The sequence below is a fragment of the Styela clava genome, chromosome 7 (assembly GCF_964204865.1).
Source record: "Styela clava chromosome 7, kaStyClav1.hap1.2, whole genome shotgun sequence".
NCBI classification, from domain to species: domain Eukaryota; kingdom Metazoa; phylum Chordata; class Ascidiacea; order Stolidobranchia; family Styelidae; genus Styela; species Styela clava.
The window spans coordinates 23,243,168-23,263,641 of NC_135256.1; the positions used below are offsets into that span (position 1 = coordinate 23,243,168).

Sequence of the window (20,474 nt, forward strand, 5' to 3'; positions counted from 1 at the left end):
TTTATTAATATAATTGTGACGTCATAAAATGTTAATTAGCAGCAAGACGTTTGTTTGGTTAGTTGAGGGTAGACGCATCTATGGTAGATCCGTTTTTTTTCTTCATACAAAAAACTAATTGGTAGGTACCTTAAGCACTCAATTCCATTTTCAACGCTGGCCTAAAAACCGCGCGGACAAACGAATTAGTATTTTCGAAATGAAATATTGCAATTGATTTGAGAAGATAAGGAATTTATCAATATACTACCATACGACTGTGATATGTCTCTGTAGCAAATAAATATGCATGTGTGTATATATACAATATACATATAGAGTTAGAGGAGCTATTAGCGTCAAATTATGTAGTATTAGCCTCATCCCAATACTATCGTATTCGAAGCCACAAAAACAAATTTTGGTTCTTATTCCCCGGGGCCGAAGAGTGTGGATAGTAATTCATTATAAATGAATCCAGTTATTTTGAAATAAAATGGTGTACGTATAAAGAAAAAGGCGTTTAAAATAAACAGAGATTGTTATGTATTTTAATCATATTTTATCCATAATATTTTTAGAATTTTGTTCTGACTGCTTCTGAACCTCTTTTTCTCATTAGTTCAACTTGCTCCAACTAATATATAGTCATGACTAATTACACTGATGTCGACTTGATGATTATGAAAAGCAACAGCACAACAGGAGTCACTTTTGACGACGGAGGACCTTATGCGAATGGGTACTTAATTGGCAACTGTTCAATTCAACAAAATACATACCAAACTGAGCGGTAAGTGGGTTTATTTTGAGTTTGACTTTTATCTAACGCCTCATGCCGAGACGACCAACAATTTCTCGAAACATTCGACGCTGCATCTTCTTCTCAAATACTCATCATAACTTTCGTTGTTCTCGGGATCACAAAATACACAAGCGCTACCTTGTCCCAGTGTAGAAGGTAATTTTCGTTCATCTTCCAAAATTGGTAGTTAGATTGAAGGGCGTGCTTTAGCCTGTAATTAGGCCATCAGAACTATAAATTATTCGATATTGAAATAAATTAAAAAAATTTGAATTTTTATGGTGCCATCAATTTTCCAGTTGCTAGAAGAGTATGTCTTGCTTAAAATTAAATTTTTCGTGTTTCGGAGGTGTTGGGAAAGTTGTATGTCGAAATAAATTATTGCTAATATTTATACTGTACCATTGCAGTAAAATGCGATCCTTAGGCAAGATCACGTCCACGTGTATAAAATCCAAGTTTCGACAAATTTAAGATAATTATTCGTTTATGGCTTATATATATTGCTGTTTTTCTCACAAAAACTCATATGAAAAACGGGGGAGACAAGTTTAGAAAAACTGTAATAATTTTCACTAAGCGATATTTATTTGAAATTGTCAATTTGAATAAGAAATTGCAGTCAAGTTCGATTTTTATATAGCCTTATATCGATAAACGAAACGTTTATAAAAATGGCCGCTAAATCCATAAGTATTAGTAGAAATATATTTTTTTTTAAAACATTTTGCAAACAAAAACACAAGACATGAAATACAATGTAGGCTTGTCCGCGACCGAATGATTGATATCGAATCTCACCCATGTACTCTGTCTATCATGTAATATATATAGTTTATAAATTGTAAACGTTTCGATTCATTTGGGAGTCCATTTTCATAGCACGCATTTTGAGTCGGCAAGATTGTTAGTTTTCAATGCAATAATTAATATTGTGTGAACATCAATGGTAGCGTTTTAAATCGAGGCCAGGGAGACTGCGTACAACTGAACTGACTTGATTTGTCTCGTAGATAATTACATGAAATCATGTGGTTCCCATTCGCACTCACCCTTTGCAGTGCAGGTTGCAATTAGAATGAGTACCTTTTAATGAATATATATATTTATTATATATTGGAGTACTAAATAAAAACTGCTTTGTAGTATCGCTGTTTTTGATTTCCTATAGCTTTTCACTGGGAGGCATTCAATGAGAAGAGAAAAAATATGCGGTTATATGCTTACAAGCGTTTGTAATATACCTATCAAAACTACTATATATTATATGTTTTCTGTTTGATATATTAAAAATGAATTATCTTGGACTATTACTTTTCTAGGCCGCCAGAATTTCACCCCACCGAAGAAGAACAAATTTTATCAGAGATAAAGAGAGTGATCACTGAAACAATAGTTCCTGTTGTATATTTTTTTCTTTTCGTTATAGGTTTTTTAGGAAACTCACTGGTTCTTTACGTTTCTTGTTTTTTAACAAAAAAAGCAAAAAGTGCGGTAAGTAAAAATCTCACGTGGCATTCTATTTTTGTCGACGTTCATTCAATCCTTGTCAGCGACCTTAGGAGCCGTATAGTCGCCTTCACATAAGAGCCGAAAGTTTCATTATTAAAAACAAGCGCAATAACAAAACGGTCATACTAAACTTTGGTACAATATGATTAATATTTAAATCTTACTTTCAGAAGTCCTCCTTCATTTATTTGTATTTATAATTAATAAGTGAAAAATGTTTCGCTTTTTAATTCATTTTTCTTCAAAACTGAGATCCCCTGAGAATATCGGGCATTGGGCGCACTAGGAGGCTAAGCCGTATACATACGTGATAATATGGATCTTTTCTATAATAGATCGTCTAACATTTCCTCGTGTTTGCTATATCCCCAGGGAAGCTTTCACGTAGATAAAAGGCCGAATATAAATTTATTCTCTTATTTTCTGTTTTTACGGACGACACTCTCAGGTCGATATATTTGTTGGTAACCTGGCCCTGGCCGATCTTGCTTTGCTTACTACATTACCGTTCTGGGCCACTACGCACATGATTGAAGGTGTTTGGGTCTTCAATGACATAGGGTAAGCGCCAACCAAATCAATATATATATTATTATAAAACGTTAACATATAAAATACGTGCAACTTTATACACAGTTAAAATTTTGTAGACTATTTGAATTCATACAATGTTCAATAAAACTTTTCAATAGCGATGGGAAAGCAAAATATAGTTAATTACAATTTCGTTTTTGTCAGATTATTTTACTTGACTAGGTTAAACTAATGCGACATTTGGTTTAATGTTATTCCATGATAAAGTAGTCAAGACCAGCATGGAAAAATAATACGGTAATACAGTCAGTCTCTAATTTGATTTGCACATTCTGCTACAACTTTTTCGTCTTTGTTATTTATACAGATGCAAAATAATGAGTTTCCTTACTCATTTAAGCATGTTTGCAAGTATATTTTTCATCACGGCAATGGCTATTGACAGATACATGGTAGTTGTGAAAGGTAAATAAAAACCGAGTTATATTGTTTTAACAGGAAATTTCATTGATTTTTATTCGCAATATAAGAATAATGAAATTGGGCGATTCTAAATACCTATGCCACCTCACATTATATTGGCCACAATTCAAATGCTCTAAAGTCAAATGACAACAAATATTAATCGAATAGACACAAACCGGATCACGTACATGCAAACATGATGCGTATGTAAGCAATGATTTTATGAGCACCCCCGGGAATAACAACCATCCCTCCAATCGAAACAGGATTCATGAAAAATTGAAATTCTATAATTACTCCCGATCTACTAAAGTGTTTTGGGGCATCGTAATTTTTTGTAAAAGAATTTTAAGTGGGGTCCTTTTTATCGGTTCAAAGAGGACATAGCTTTCATTCGGGTTTGAATTTGTAAAAATATGTGTGTAAACAAATATTACTACATTTCAAGTAGCAGTTGAAAACTTCTTACGAGTTGATTGTCTCGCCTTGCCAATCTGGTTTAAAACACGGTTTTCAGCTAATTACCTCACGTCACCTTTGCGCAGGTTTAATAGTTAATGATTGTTGCATTTATTTTTATCGCCTAGTGGTTCAAGTAGCTGTCGGTAGATTGTGGCGTCAATAGACAAATGCATCCGTACATCCGAAAATTTGAACTCGTTAGCTATTTTCATATTGGATTGGAAAACCAGACGGGTAGTTCAGTGTATGGAACAATTTGCTGAACGCTAGATTTATTAGTATTGAACATTAAGTAATTCTTGGTAACACTGGGTTGAGTAGTGAGAGGTTCTAAGAAAGTGTATTAGTCATGCAAAAAATTAAAATGATGAAAATTGAGATTGAACTTTGGAAACTATCCAAATTCATAATTATAGGCTTCAAACATATTATGGAGTTTTGTAGAACTGTAACATCACAAAAATCTTACTTCAAAAAAAAATATCTAAAAAAATTTATATTAAATTAATATTCGGCACCATGAAAATTGTATCTCAACATTTAAATGCCGAAAATAAAACTTTGCATGATTCAGTTAAGTAACGATCGATAAACAGGGAAGCATTTCTGATTGCTCGATTTATTTCGATTTCTGTTGATTCAAATGGATAGATTGTAATATATATTTATTTGGGATAGTCTTAAAATATAGATAGACCTTTGAATATTACATATGTGATATTCGTTTTGAAAGACTATTAACTGTTACTGAATCAACACGCCACATGAATTTATCAATTCTATCGTCTTTTTTGTAATTTAAAATTTCATTAAAAACAAATTTATCGAAAATAATAATTTATATCATTTAAAGATAATGTTATTTAGAGTCGATCGCAAGTATTCGAAGCCCATTGAAAATCAAACCCACGTTCTTAAACTGATTTACCAAAGGTTCGCGGCTGTTCAGTATTTAATTTTGTTTATTTACAGACCTTTAAGTATGTATTGAGGTTTTCTACTGCCTTTATATTCGAACCATGCTAGTCTAGTCCTAGTCCCGACACAATTTACAACTGCCCTTTATATGAGTATGTGGCATAATCATAAATAGAATGCGTTTACAATACATTATTAATGCTTTGGGCATCAATAACTGAGCGGGAATTTCATATTCATTCACTATTTATATCGTGTCATATTGCCAGATTCATCGAATTAGCCGTTAGCTATTGAACATTTGGTGAAATTAGCCAGTCTTCGCACGGATGGTATTGAGATTTTATTACACTTCGGCGAGAGTTAAAACCGATTGAATCAAACGCTTTGGAGTAGGGATTGCTATAGGATGCCATGGCGTTTGAATCCAATCATTCCGATACAATTAAACGAATGTTTAAACAATGAAATTGCCTGTTACAAAACACACATTGCAGTTTACTTCATCTATTATAAAAGACGAGACCGAAACACACGCACATTTTCTAAAAAATTATAATATCAGGATGACCCAAAAAACAAAACCCATAAATTTCTTATTTACTTTTATGAGTGTGGCGTAGATTATTATTTTTTTTATTTACACTTGAAGTTCTGTCTGTGTATGATTGTACCTAAAAGTTTCAGGAATCTAGGACGTTTAGAATATGTTCCAAGTGACCTCCTCTTCCTTCGTGACGAACTTGCATTTATTGCGCAAATATTATCACTTTTGTACAAAGCGTCCCAGAGTTCTGAAACTTTGGGTATAATCATGCACAAACAGAAGTCCACGCGCAAAAAAAATGAATAAATTAAAAAATCATGAGTTATAAATTTTTGGGGTCACCCCGTATTTGAAATTCGACGGATAGAGTTTACACAAAATTCCATTTTGTTATCATGTTTGGTGTTTTGTCAAGCCTTAACCCTGACAATGTTTAACAGCTGTAAAGGTACGAGCAAAAAGTCTTCGAACCGTTTCAAGAGCAGTGTGCTCATGTGTAACAATTTGGTCGTTTGCTGTTGTATTATCGTTACCTGCCTTTGTCTTGAGAAGAGCGATCACCAATAATAATAAAACGTACTGCAGGTAATGTGCCTTTTGCTATGTATGAAATTAGATATGTTTTTTGTGAATGTTGTTCAAAGTTTTCGATTTTTAATCACGTGTGGAATTTTACTGGTTGATGATTAAAAATCTGAAGTAAAAAATACGTATATATACAGTACTAGTCTATAACTTAACATACATATCTAGTCTATCCGTTATCGATGTTGACCGGACTGAAAGAAAATTTCACTCGTACCTATTCAAATTAATTGTATTTTGCGTTAGTCTTGGCTTAGATTCCCTTGATTCGATACGATATACACATGGGATATGATATCACGTTTCAAAATCACTATCGGGCTGACGAATTTGAATTTCTACACTATGTATTATGGGTTCTAAATGTGAGTCTATCATTCCAGACATGTCAATAACCAATGAATGTCTAGCCTTATCTATTCCTATGTGACTCATGCCTACTTTATACCAGATTCTTTTTGTATAATATATTTAGTGCATTTCTAGAATAAATTCGTCAGTTCAACCTAAGCATATTTTGAAATTCAAATATTGTCAAATATGCCTGTGTTAAATCAGGTAAAACCAAGAGGCGTGATCTGATTGATAAATTGTACGCTATAATTGTCGAATGCGCTTTGTGACGAAACACGATATCACCAAATTAAAACAGTTTAATATACAACTCCATTGAATCTCTCCCCCTACCAGTAACGTCATTGTGCAATTTAAGGGGATAGTTCAATCTGAGCCGCCTTGTTAGCTGTTTATTTGTTTTTTCGACGCCGAGAAAAGAAGTGAAGCGCCACACAATCGGATTACGCTAAACCTCCCATTCCCAATTATCTGACTGACAGGACGCGTGGCTGCCGCGGAATTCAATTAATCGACAAAATGCTGGAATTTGCCAGACAATTTTGATATCGGGCACAAAAACATGTATAAAGGTTTAAGTTACATGTCATATTTTAAGAATACCGTAATTCCATGAAGCCCTGTATTAAATTACGTAAAAGAACTTTGGTGTTTTTCGTGCAACTAATGGTGAGCGTGTAAAGGTGCAATAAATAAAGTGAAGAATCTTAAATGAACTCGATGGTAAATTTTGATATTATATTGGATACAGAATATTTCGAAATGAATAAGACCGATATGCTGAAGTATCGAACAGGCGGCATCGTATCAGAAAATGATCGTACTATACTTGAATACGGAATATGTCAGACGATATACATTTATTTAAAACATCACGACGGATTATGAAGATTCATAAATCGGTGGGCCACTTTACCCTCTGTTTATAAACTCGAAGCACGGATAGATTCTGAGGCGAATCATTCTTAAGTGTGAAACAAGAACTTTGGGCGCGTTATCAAAAGTCTCCAATCTTTAAATTTGCATTTGACTTGACCCATGCTACTAATATTCAGGCGCAGCAGATGAAAAAGATATAGATGAAAATATACTAACGAACATAAATATAAATATTTGCCTCCAATATCGGGGGTACTTGCAAAAATTGTAACGACTGTAAATATTTTATCTGCAGTTGGAAATATCCTTCAGGCACATCCGATCTATGGTGGGCGCTACACATCGTGTTGAGAAATATCATCGGCTTCATCGTACCCGTGGTGATAATATGCCGATGCTATTGCGTTATTGTTGCTTATGTGAAATCCCGGGCATCTTCATTTAACCAGTTACCGGGGATTCAGCGAAATTGTCGAGACGGAGGTGTGAAAAATAAACAGGTCAGTATTTCAAAATCGAGTTATTGTATGAAAGTCTCTCATCAGTAAAGATTAAGCTGTGACTAATGCAAAGTCGATTGTACATAGTATATTACCAAATAATTATCGAGACTAAACTACCAAAATCGTTGATAAATAATATTGATGGTTATGAGAGACACTGTTATGTTGTTAGGGTTCAAATATCGGATCAATCACATTTGGCATCATTTATTTCAAAACAGTCACAGTTCGTTCGTTGCTTATTGATTTTTATATAATATTTTATCTCGGACTGTCACATAACTGCTAGTCACAATTTCAGCATATGTTCGATATGTAAAAGATTTTTAAATAATTATTTCAAATGCCATACCATTGTTTTGGGTCTTTAAACTTGGAGATTGAAAAAAATGAATAACATAATGGTTCGGTTTTTGTCTTTCCGCAACAAATACGAAGGTCGGAAAATGTTGACGTTATAGGAAATGAGTTATTCAAATAAATGACGAAACAATCACCTTGTTTATTTTTAAAATAGCAACAGCATGTGACCCGTCTTGTGACGACAATCATCGTCGCCTTTGTCATATGCTGGCTTCCGAATCAGATATCAAACTTCTGTCACAGTTTGTTCCATTTCAGGTGAGAATGAAATTAAATTATTTAAATTATTAGTGAGGTATATTATCTGAAGGCCAAGCTGTAGTTTCGTTATAGATGGCACAAACTGCACTTAAAGTACAGTAGCTGCTGTCTTTAAGGTAAAGCCAACATGTAGCTAAAAGCTCTACTTGAACTCCTGCGACACTTTCATCAGCTATAATTTATCATGTTCATGTTCAACTTCTTTCAGGCAGACGTACTGTTTGTGTCACTTGAAATTCTGTGCTGCTGGTTCACTGATAATGTCACTATGTGCACCTTACGGTCCTCTAAACGCCACTGACTCAATTTTCACCACGGTCAACACATGCAACGGCCATTTGTCATGTGAACGTTGGGATCGGGGCATAAATTAATTTGCACATAACAATCATTTCATATTAATGTGGTGTTTTCGTACCTTCAATTTAGGCTCTTTTAAATTGCAATGCCAACATTATGGATTGCCTCCTTTTTAAATCATTAGAAAAGACCTGTAATTTATAATTTTCTATCGGAAACATTAGTCCAATTCAAAATTTGTTACGTTATCGCAATCTATCACCGGTAGTGGCAAAAACACCCTTTCGAATTTCAACGTATAATTGGATCATATTTGTAAGGACAATTCCCTGAAACTTGTATTACATGTGAGTGTTACATGTGCGCTACTCGATACTGGTTCATAATTAATATTTTTCATTATATTATATAGAGTTATCCCACGACCATCAACAATGAGAGGCAATCAATACGTCTACATTTTCCACGTAATTACAACCGTGCTCAGTTTTTGCAACAGCGTTATCAATCCCATGATATATTCCACAAGTCCGTCTCATCGAATGCATTTGAAGGTAGATATCCTAATCAAGGCACGAACCGGTAAAATCGGTTTATAATTGAGAGGAAGAGATAACCAACTTACGAAAAATCTGTAGAGTATTGTGGAGACTCCGCCAATATATAGACATTCAGGCCATGCGTCTAGTTCGAGGCCATCCATTGCAATGGCGCAACATAGAGTTCAGTCCAATAATTTTTTTCATTTTGGTTATTTACCCTAACTTCTATTATATATATTGCCACGCAAATAACCGAATTGCGTAAGTCATTTTTAGCAGTTTTGAGAAAAACGTAAAAAACTTCCTAATGCTATTGTTTTGCCATTGAGAGTCAATAATTTGCCATGGTTCAATTTTTTGATCCTAGCCGGATTTAAGTTAATTTGTATGACGCAGTTAAGTGACGTCATAATGGCGCACTGTGACTTAGGCAGAAATGTGTCTATGACTTGGGGACATACGCAATTTTGCAACTTTACTATATGCACCAGTCCTGAAAACTAACCATTCCAAAAACGAATGTAATTCTTAGTATCTACAATGTCTAATCCCCAAAATAGCTAATCAGTTTCAATTACATTATTTTTTATGTTTAAAAATATATATTTCATCAATATAACACGTTCACACCCACCGAAATAAGACTAAGATTAAATATAAAGAATAAAACAGCAATGCACCCTATATAGAAGCCAACCAAGGTGAATTGGACTCGGACAGTGAATATCACAAGTGCATGTCTTCCTATATACAGTAGTATAAATTCAAATTAATGCGCGCTAAGCTAGAATCCGAGATGCAAAAACTCAAAAATACTTCGCAGAGGTTAATTTGCCTTTCTGACGTCACAATAGTCCTGCGGTAACAATGATGATTCATTATGACGAAACAATTGCACAAATGTGCATGTCATACTAAATCTCCATTTTTACAAGTTTCGGAATTCCTAAAATAAAATCTGAGTTAACAGACAGGTAGGTGCGCAGCATTACATAAATATCTATTATAAAAAACTCAAAATCGCCAAAAATGACTTACGCAATTCGGTTATTAGCGTGACGATATATATACTGTTTTGCTTTCCTACGTGGGGAGTCACTAGCCAGTGTACCAGAATTAATAAAGAAAGCCCATCAAGACAAGTCATAGATGGAGAGCGATTAGAATACTCGTACAAACTAGCATAGACTTGTTTTGGCGACATTGAAGCAAGCGTCATGCGATGCAAACCAACGATAACGAATGGATAACGATCTTTTTAGCTAATTATATTTTGTATAAAGTTTCTCTTGCCTTCTTTTTTCAGACCCTATTCCGATGTATCAGCAAGAAACAGAGAGAAAACGAGATGAGAGCTGTGTATCACTCTATTAGAGTAAATGCGGTAGGTGTGTGAACAAAATGATAAAATTGTGAACCCTACTATACAATACATATGTTTATATGTTCCCTTCAGTATCAGTACACTCTACTTGCTTTGCTGGGTTTGAAGAATTAAGTATTGCGACTTAAACCTAATATTTTATTTCAACCTTAAGATTTACCCAGAAATATTCGAACAATTCTTGGTAGGATTAGTGCAGGATATAAAGTTTGACTAAACATGAAAAAAATTCCTTTAATGATTTTTATTATTGATTCTTCTTTTTTTACTTCTTGATTCTGAATTAAATTTATTTTGTACATCTGTGTAGAATAAATAATCGTTAAATTACATTACATTCCCATATATTAGAGTCGCTCAAGTTGTAATATTTCGAAACCAACTAAATCACAGGATCACAGTCCGGTTACAGGACCGCGAGTAACCGAAAGTACCCGGTTGGTTCCATGTAACGAATATATCGGACTAGACTTATCGCATTCGCCAATATTCTCCGAGGTATCACAAATAAAGTCGACAGTTGCACTTGAGCCAATCAGAAACAATGACACGAACAAAAGTTTGTCGCTTCATCAACGTCGTCCAACTGGGGTGACTGATTCTCCGCCAAGAATAATAATTAACTGCGGTGGCTCTGTTTTGACAACTGGCGAATGTCAAATTGATATTGACGAAAGACCTTCGAGCTTGGAAATGACTACAGATAACGAGAACGAAGAATATTTTGCTACTGGCCAACGAGTATAAGCATTCGAAGTGAAAAAACAGTTCTAAATGTAATTTTTGATCCCATCTATTTACCGATGCCGTGATACCAATGACGCATACCGAATAGCAGTCTAAAATATAACTGTCATTTTTTCATTCGACAATCGAGAAATCTATGACTATTGTAAAATTGTAAAGTCATAAGGTTTCATAAAATATTGGCTCCTAACGGAGCATTGGAAATGTTTTCATTCTAGTGTTCTCAATGTAACCGTTCATATGTTATTTTCTGGCACAAAACACAGCCAAAAGAACAAGGTTTGTTACGCAAGTTGGTATTGCTAGAACAATACTTTTTGGCAGCTCCAGAAGTATGTGCATCAAGATGGCGAACATCCTGAACATAGTATGTGTACCAGGTTAGGGTTCAGGTTGTGCGCCATCTTAATTCCAGGGATAATGATCACGATGCTACTGCGCGCCTAATTTAAGCTTTGCTACGCCATCAGCTGTAGGTATAACCAACCAAATTAGTGGGTTTGTCCATATATTATTACCACACATGTTTACTTAATGTAATTGCGTCACCGACAGGTGCAATGTCTTTTCATCAATTACATCAAAGACTTGATGTTGTAATATTATAACCCATATTATTGTCCATAGCCTATAAGAGGAAACACATAAAACACTTAAGACTTGCGATCCATATAGACGGAGGGAAGTTGTTTTAAATGCTCGAATGTACTCAAATATTTCATTGGTATTCTTGGTTATTGCATAGTTAAATATATTTTTGTTTTAGTATTCTATTAATTATTTCTTTATTTCATTTCAATTTTTCCAGTTACTGACAAAGACCATCTATATTTTTTCATTCTGATAAAAATCCACGCGAACATTATGTGATATTCAGTCATATTGACTACAAAATAGACCCACGATAAAATTACGCAATGAACCAGCGAACAATTAATTAAGTTTTTTTTTGTTTATTCATCAGTATTGTTTCTATCGTCTAATTTGTCAATCTTTTTCATACCATACATTACACAATAAACTTTTTTGTTACAGTGCAGCCATTTGTAATTTTAAATTTAATATTGCAGTATATATATATGACGAACGTTTTGGGTGAAGTATTTTTTGTAATCTAGTTCGTTTCAATTAGATATTTGACAACTTTTTTTTCAAAATATGTCAAAAACAATATACGTTACAAAATTACAACGTTACAAAGATATTAGTCAAGAGATTTGATCAATTTGGCGCCGGCTTGTATAGTTAATAACAATAACAGTAAAAGTCACTTTATTTGCAATCGTGAAATGTTTTTTAAACTACCTGGTGAATAATTTAGGGCAATAAAATATATTATCACTATAAATGCAGCGTCGTAATTCTTTCTATACCATGATATAATATAATTATGTCATTCTTGGAACGCCTTCTACCCTCGAGCCATAACATTTGTTTATTTGTCCGATATGTGCGATATTTCACATGTAGAACGATTTTCTGTCCTCCCTTTTGTGGCAAGTAATCTATGGAGTCATACTGTAGTGACCGCTGGGTTCTTTGAAGTGTATATTTCAAGAGTAAGGTAAATCACAATTAGTGAACCTTTTTAGGAATTGAAGGATAATATGAAGGTTTATATTATTTGATCCGGTCCATCTTCTACTGAAACCAAGTTCAGATTTCATTTGATTTATTGCATGTGCCTAATTGTGAACGAGGCTATACCTGATGAACTGTCTTGAGTTAGCAATGGTATATAAAAATATATAATATATTATACCAACGACAAGCTATCACCACATCTAATGAATTGAAGCGATATGACAGAGGGGAGGAGCTACTGTAATGTTGTCAATAAGGTATTCAGAACTTGTTTGTGTAGTATTACTTCCGAAATAAATATATTACATTGAGAAAATTTTGATTTCGTATTCTATTGTTTGTCACACTTGTATTTCATCCAAAAGTGTTCTTGAAATTATCACATAGTGAAATGACAGTTAATGGAGGAGCGCGTCTCCAGATGATTGTCCGAAGATGAGCATAGATGAAGTAGTTGAAGAATATTCACTTGTGAAGTTACGGGGCTATCCATATGCAATTTTGCCAAATTGAAAATCCCCTTTTCATGATTTGGCTTTTTTCCATTTTTCCACTCTAAGCATACAGTATAAATTCTCGAATAAATTCCCTTTTTATTTATTTAGATTACGTATGTTTTAATTAAAAGATTGCTAGCCCGATACCCATAGTATATTTCATTTACTGTATTTGCTTTATTTGCACTCCGTTTGCATATATTATAATATAAAACGAATTCCTTTCAAAGTATTTCCCGTTTTGGAGAAAGTGCACACGATTCATTCCGTCGAGCATTATAAAGACTCTTTACAGTTTTCCAGATATATAGATTTATTATTTTGTGATGCTGTCCAATTTTCGTTGTAAAATCCGCACCTCGCTACCTTGATATTCAAAGGCGTCATGACAATTATCCCGTGACATGTATGTAACTAATTTTTTATAATGATCAATCCCACAAGCAGCCATAGATACATATAAATGTGCTGACTTAAGTTTTCTAAATACCCCGAGGCAAATTTTCACTAAACGAGTAGCGATTTTAGGAGATCTGTCTCCTAATTATGTCCGAGAGGCCGACGTACATCGTATTATTAGACTGGTGGATCAACAGTACAGCATTGTAGCTGGCATTTCGATCTCAGGTGTACAGGATTTCGATCCAATGACGGAAGCGTAGTTGAAAAAATTATGAATGTAAAGATGTAAAGAAATATGTAAAGTATTGATATATAGCCTGTAAGCCATTGAGATGTTAGAATGCCCTCATTCTTAACAGAATTTCGCATAATGTCCCTAACTTCTATAGATTTTTGTATTTCTTGGACTACCATATACGACAGATGCATCGCTCGTATATATAGAACTTGCTATATATCCGATTAAAAAACGTTCTTTGTAATATTGGTGGGTGCAATAGAGTTTCAACTTCTGACCAAGTTATATATATTTTTTTATTTTAGCTAAAAACAAATACTACCTAGACATATGGTGTTTATAGCGAAAACAAACTAAAAAAATAGTCCCGAGTAATTGAGATCGATTATACAAAATTTACCATATTCTTTGTCCAACAATGATTGGGGCAAAGTATTTCATCCTGCTATGCTTAGCAGTTTCGGCAACAGAGGCCTCAAGGGACAGAGACAATAATCGACGTGGAAAACTCGAGGCTGAAAAGATTGCGGATAATAACGAACCAAACTGGATGAAGCTTTGTAGATGTGCTAAACCAGCACTTCGTAAAATGCAAGCTGCAATCACTGAATATACTAAGCAGGTTAGCATGGGAAATGTAAAACGGAGCAGCAACTACAGACCTCCAGCCTTAAACGATGTTATTGAAAAAGTTACAAAGATTGCGTACGGTAAGTTGATATACACCAGTCTTAAGGTCAACAATTAAACCGAGAGTGATGGTTATTTGAGTCTCGTAGCAATTTCAACTACCATTATTGTAATCGAAAACCCATCCATCAATAACTCCTCAAATTGATACATAACTTGACATATTCATGCGATCCTGTCGCTGATCAAATCACTGTGACGAATGAAACAATAGAATGTTATTTGAATTCTCCTTTTTTATATATATATATTTTTGAAAAATCCTGATACCACTCGTAAAGTAGAGGGTTACGGCACTTCTTTTCAAATCGTATCATTTTTATGCGATTAAGTATATATATAAATATTTTAATGAAACATGAACCATACTTAAAGAATAGTGTTCATACTTTTCGCATATACAATGCCCCCCATTTCTGATCTAATAACAATATATACTTAGGTAGCGCTTCTGGCGAATTTCGTAATATCTATTGATGTTATTTATATACTGCTATCTTATGTTCAGATTGCACAAAACAGCCGCAATGCAGATGTCCGGAAGGATATTTCAAAACAAACGATGGATATCATTGTCTAAAAATTTCAAACAATCGCGTTTCCTGCCAAGAAGCTGTGAATGAGTAAGTTGGCAGATGCCATATAGTCGTTGAATCTTTTCGAGCCACCCCCATTACCAGATGTAGGGGGATTAATACAAATTTATACCGAACCATAAAGGAATTATAACAACTTACTCAGATGTTGAACACGATCTCAATCATAGACACGGATGCATGCGTCTAATATTTTCTATTCATTCAATGTAGAACATCAAGCTATAGGCCTACTATAGTACACACATGTATTTTCTCTGCCTCGCTTGTACAGGGAAACAAAATATCCCAAATCCAATTACAAAATCATGAGTTATCCATTCATTTGTAGAAATATGATGCGGAAGGACCTGGAAAACACTTGACGCCACAAGATTTGAATAGTATATATTGAACTTATTTGTTAGAACTCAATATTTTATTAAGGTGTTCCAAAGATGTTAATGCTCGACTCGCCGTTGCCAAAGACCACGAAAGACTGACAGATCTTGCCGATTACATCCGAGAGATTGACCCAACAGACGAATCCTTTTACTGGATTGGTAAATATGTTATTACTGATCATGTTTCTCTGTGTCAATTTTCCTCGCTTACCTGAGATGTCATCAAATAATGTTCGTGTCTTGCACTCTGGAGTAACTGGAGTTACAAAAAAAGGTTTCTCGTTCCAGTAAGCTTTGGGTGATAAACTTTGTGTAAAATGAACGTTTTGGTTCAACGACAAGATTCTGGGTTTAAACTTTCCTGCTTTCCAACGAGTGCAACTTCAGCTTAATTTGTTTTATTGAAATCAGCTTCCACTCGCGGCCCGTTCTCACGTAGAGCAATTATAAACATTATGACGTTGAATTTTCGAAATTCTTTAATCTTTTACGTCATTGCGAGGTTGGCAATTAAATACTTAATGGAGATCGCCGCTAGGCATGTAGCGAACAACGTCTCGATCGTTATGAAGCATAACCTGTTTGAAAGATTAAATTTGTACGTTTGAATATTTGTACGGATGTTTGTGCCTCTTATATATTGTTCGAATACATCTTCAACTCCTGTTTTGTAGATTCACGTCAACCGAATATATGAATAATATCAGTGATTCAATGGTTGGTTGGCGCAAACGAAAATAATTTCATAATTTATTTCAATAAATTAAAATAATTGGTTGGTGCCTTATTTGAATTGTATAAAAATACAGTGCTATCCGTATCGACTTGAAATAACTTTCAATGAATTTTATGCTTGTTCAGCCTTGTGGTTTTAATTTCTGTGTCTACAGCAACTCCGAAATTGCTTTCCATACATCTACCACATTAATGTAAAAACCGCAGCAAAAGCTGTTCCGCAGTATGGACTACTCTCGACAAGCTGACAGGTGTCTTTGTCATTATTTAGTGTCAATATTGGTACAGTCCGAAGCAAAATTGCAATTTGGGCTGCATACATTGTTTTGGGGTTTCGGTAAAGTGTGCACAACTTTACGGATTCGTGCTTCGAAAATTACCGTCCGATTACAAGTATTATCCAAATTCGCAAATAAATTGTACTTATAATTTGGATCTTTTGTAGGAATCCCTCATCACTAATGCAAAAATTTGAGAAAAAAAAGCTCGCCACATGGTGCACCCACGTTGGCGAGGGTGTTTTATTCGGCGAGGGCTTTCTACAAAAGATCCCTTCATTTTAATGATTCTTCAAAGAAACAGGACCCGGTCCATACCACGACGGTAACGTCACAAAGCTACAACTTATATTTATCTCTTTGTGTTAACCCCTTCGTACGTCTGACTTCAGTCAGCCTGAAACCTTTGATTACAGTGAAATGTATAGATAGTTAAGTGAACTAATTGAGCATACTTTGATGTTAAATAATCGTGAAATACACTGTGTGAAAAAGAAAGGCACTGTGAAAATAATGTTCCGTAAAATTTACTAAAATTGTATAGAATTAGAAAAAGCGACCAATTCTGTAAGTTTTATCGCCCACATTGAAGTAATTTTTGAAAAGCGCACAGTATTTGTTATTTTAGAAATTGTAAGATTTGCTTGTCGATTGATAGCTCGAGTCAAATGACGAGTTATGGTGCGAGTTATTTGATTGTTCCAATTTCATTTTGCAAAGTATAGTCACGCAATTACAGCATTTTACGCCATTACACTTGTCTGTGCATTGTTTCAATATCCAGACAGCATCAGTTTATTCGACTTTATGCTATTCTTGCTAAAAATTTCCCATTTGTCATTATTTTCTTTACACTAATGATTTTTCGAAATTTTATTTGAATCTGCGTACGGGAATACCCTCACCGTGTGAGCCACCCAAAACAAATGTATTTTAAACTTCACACTAGTCGATTTTCCACTTTACTTAAATATAAATCAGTTTCGAAAATATAAGCATTTTAAAATAGCCAGATAAGATTGCGAATAGTATATCCATATAGTGAATAAATAGTTCAATAACAAGTTGGGACGAAAAGGTCACAGCCGCCACGTAACATGTTTACGTCTGCTTATACGAAGTTGGGATTACACATTCCACTGTTAATTAATGCGATGTACAGTACATGTATTCATTTTTAAAGGTTCGATGTATATGTTTTATTAATGATGTAAGCCGAGTCTTCTCTGACAAAAGTTCATAATATTTTCCAGTAATAAATAATAATATTTAAATCATCTTGCAATAATAATTTTTTTTAAAATAAAAGGCATAAAATATTTTCAGGTCTGTCCTATAACAGAACAGATGGTGGAATACCTATATGGACATGGGATGATGGTACAAAAGCCAGTTATGCGATTACACGGGATCTTAAGAATATGGTGAAGAAATCTTTGCATCTGAGGTTAACTTCATTTATTGTTATTCTTTATATTGTAAAAAGCTGAGCAAAAAAAGAACCAATTTCTATTTATTCAACACCTAGTGTGTTGTTGTGAGATCGGCCCCGCTCAGTCTTCGATACGATTAATTAAACTCGCTAACCGAAAACGTGGCGATTAATATTTTGATGAGGCCCGCTAGGCATGTAGCGGAAGTCGGTTTTTGTTCCATTAAAGCAAAACCTGTTCTTCATTACCATATTGTAAATATCACTCATAAATAACATATAAAACTCTCACAGAGTCTAGCCTTAGGTATGAACGCGCAAATAACAAATAAAACGGAAAACACGGCTAAACATGTTCTAGTATATTGTAATGATATTATATCATCAATAGGATCATTTTTTGCATAGGATTTTCAAATACAGTCGATTTTACACTTTCAATATTTTTACAATTTTCCGTTTGATAAGAACCAATGGTAAACCACATCATTAAATAATTTTAGCTATCTATATTAATCACTTTCTGAATTTAATGTGGAATTATTTGGAATTTACCAAGCACCAATTGTAACATATCGAATATTGTACATTATTAATAATTCAAGTATAATATGTGTTTAGTATGAGCACTGGAGAAACAACTCGAGCTCTCGAAAGAGTGGCTATCAGCAAGAACTACAGGGGAACACATTGGAAACAAGAGACATGCGTGGATGAATCATTTGGAGTGAAACACAAATATATTTGCGAGTTGTATGTATTACCAGTTGTAACGATTTAATTTTACTATATAAGTGTAAAACAGTAACGTTTAATGAGGAAATACTACCATGTGAAAATTTTTATGTTGCACCACACATTGTTGAAAGTGTGATAAAATTTATAATCTGGTAAATATTGGTTCAAGGATATATTAAAATGAATTAATGAAGCGCTAGATAAGCATCCACGCGGCATGAACGTACAGGAGTGAGGAAAGTAATTCGACTTAAGATACGCAATGTCTCTTAGATAAAATTATATGTAATTATTCTAATTGGCTTGGGCTTGGGAAAGAAAACCTAAAAATTCTCTGTATTTTTATTTCAAATTGAGTTCCTTCGCAAAATGAGCTAATCACTTAAATTACAACTCTAAAAATGCCCTTAGGTATTATATTATGATGTATAGAGAAAATTGACCTTCTGTTACATCTGCACTTATCGGACTCTGTGCTAACTTTTCTTTGAAATAATTTTGGACTCATAATCATTTTTTTCATGAGATCAAATTAATATTTTCTGCTTAATATGAACATTTAAACAAATTTGATGTTAGAGATTATGACACAGTAACAAAGCTGTGTTAAAAAACTTACTATGAAGAATATTAAATGGGTTTTTCTGCCATACATGTAATAATTATTGCAACTCCATTTCATCAATTGTTATATCATTTTCAACAGTTTGATGTTCAAAGTTCACATCAAAGCAGTTTCAACAAAGCAGTCACAAGCAGCAAATACAGACGGAAAAACCAGACATTATTAAATACTAAACATTGAATTGTACATTGGATTACAAAAATATTTTTTAAATTGTAATGGTAACTTTGTAGCTAATAAGCTCGGAAACACTGAAATTGTCAAGAAATAAATTCAGTATTTTTCAATGTTAATTAAGCCTGTGATTTTACAACGTGATCCATGGACAATCATTTTTTTTCTGATTTTAATTCGCCTAAAGTGGTTTTATATATGATACTTACGCTACTGATGAGAAAAACATTACCATTTGAACTGACCATTTCCCATAATTAATGTAAAAATTGAGACAATAAATCGATCTTGAAGGGGGGAAAAGATTTTTGAATTTTCATCAAAACATGGGCCATTTTTAATTTATTCAATCTTCTAAATATTTGATTTTCTCTCACTCGTGTTTATTGGATGTTTTTAGTTAACTGTTCACCTAAATCAACTTGCATAAAAAGAAAAATATAACAGTAGAATAATCTTGGCACTGATATTTTGATAGATGCGTTTTATTGGAATCGGATTTCCCATTAAAACTAATCTTTTTGTGTATACTATTTATAGAACCTTTTTACAACTTGCTTCCAGGATCATTTTATTAAATGCAGCCCTATTCAAGTAGAGAAGCCCCCTACAGTAAACTAATTTTATATTCATTGCAATGCAAAATAATTGTACATTTGCTGCGCTATGTATACGTGATTATAAAACTGTTTGTGAAAAACAATTAAATCAGTAACATCGTTGAAGTTAAAGTTACCTGAGTAAGCGTGTTGACTATACTACAGCAGGTATTTGTATTATCAGATGGTGTGTAGCTTCTAATTCCGTGACTGAATGTTTAGGTGATAACTGGAAGCTGGTAGAAATCAATTATTTGTGTTGAGATTACATCATGAAACTTTATGTGTGGGGTTGAAATAAGGAAAGTCAGATCTTTGATGAACTACGAAACAAGACAGAAGAAACGTTTCACCCGACTATGA

At 33.9% G+C, this 20,474-nt stretch overlaps 2 protein-coding genes across 3 annotated transcripts; both read left to right on the top strand.

Moving 5' to 3' along the window:
* The first annotated feature begins 52 nt into the window (after positions 1 to 52).
* On the top strand, positions 53 to 14,370 carry LOC120327605 (type-1 angiotensin II receptor B-like). 2 transcript variants are annotated; one of them, XM_039393936.2, is made up of 10 exons: positions 53 to 772; positions 2,107 to 2,278; positions 2,745 to 2,857; positions 3,198 to 3,295; positions 5,663 to 5,807; positions 7,336 to 7,540; positions 8,061 to 8,164; positions 8,880 to 9,021; positions 10,316 to 10,397; positions 10,787 to 10,991. In XM_039393936.2, exons 1-10 carry the CDS (start codon positions 630 to 632, stop codon positions 10,843 to 10,845), a joined length of 1,263 nt encoding a protein of 420 aa, XP_039249870.2. In that variant the 5' UTR covers positions 53 to 629; the 3' UTR covers positions 10,846 to 10,991. The 2 variants fall into 2 exon arrangements, with proteins under 2 accessions (XP_039249870.2, XP_039249869.2); XM_039393935.2 differs by having other exon boundaries at positions 54 to 772; positions 10,316 to 10,393; positions 10,787 to 14,370.
* LOC120327607 (uncharacterized) lies at positions 14,280 to 20,247 on the top strand. The gene is made up of 6 exons (XM_039393938.2): positions 14,280 to 14,571; positions 15,060 to 15,174; positions 15,574 to 15,689; positions 17,870 to 17,990; positions 18,597 to 18,728; positions 19,420 to 20,247. The coding sequence occupies exons 1-6, from the start codon at positions 14,280 to 14,282 to the stop codon at positions 19,502 to 19,504; spliced, it is 861 nt and encodes a 286-aa protein (XP_039249872.2). The 3' UTR covers positions 19,505 to 20,247.
* Positions 20,248 to 20,474: the final 227 nt, after the last annotated feature.

Bases quoted from the DNA above. Each gene is read 5' to 3' on its own strand.
- LOC120327605 (XM_039393935.2), top strand. From the start codon at position 630: ATGACTAATTACACTGATGTCGACTTGATGATTATGAAAAGCAACAGC. The intron at 2,279-2,744 runs GTAAGTAAAAAT...CGACACTCTCAG, and splicing joins CAAAAAAAGCAAAAAGTGCG to GTCGATATATTTGTTGGTAA. The intron at 8,165-8,879 runs GTGAGAATGAAA...TATATTATATAG, and splicing joins CACAGTTTGTTCCATTTCAG to AGTTATCCCACGACCATCAA.
- LOC120327607 (XM_039393938.2), top strand. From the start codon at position 14,280: ATGATTGGGGCAAAGTATTTCATCCTGCTATGCTTAGCAGTTTCGGCA. The intron at 17,991-18,596 runs GTTAACTTCATT...ATATGTGTTTAG, and splicing joins AAGAAATCTTTGCATCTGAG to TATGAGCACTGGAGAAACAA. The intron at 18,729-19,419 runs GTATGTATTACC...CATTTTCAACAG, and splicing joins CACAAATATATTTGCGAGTT to TTTGATGTTCAAAGTTCACA.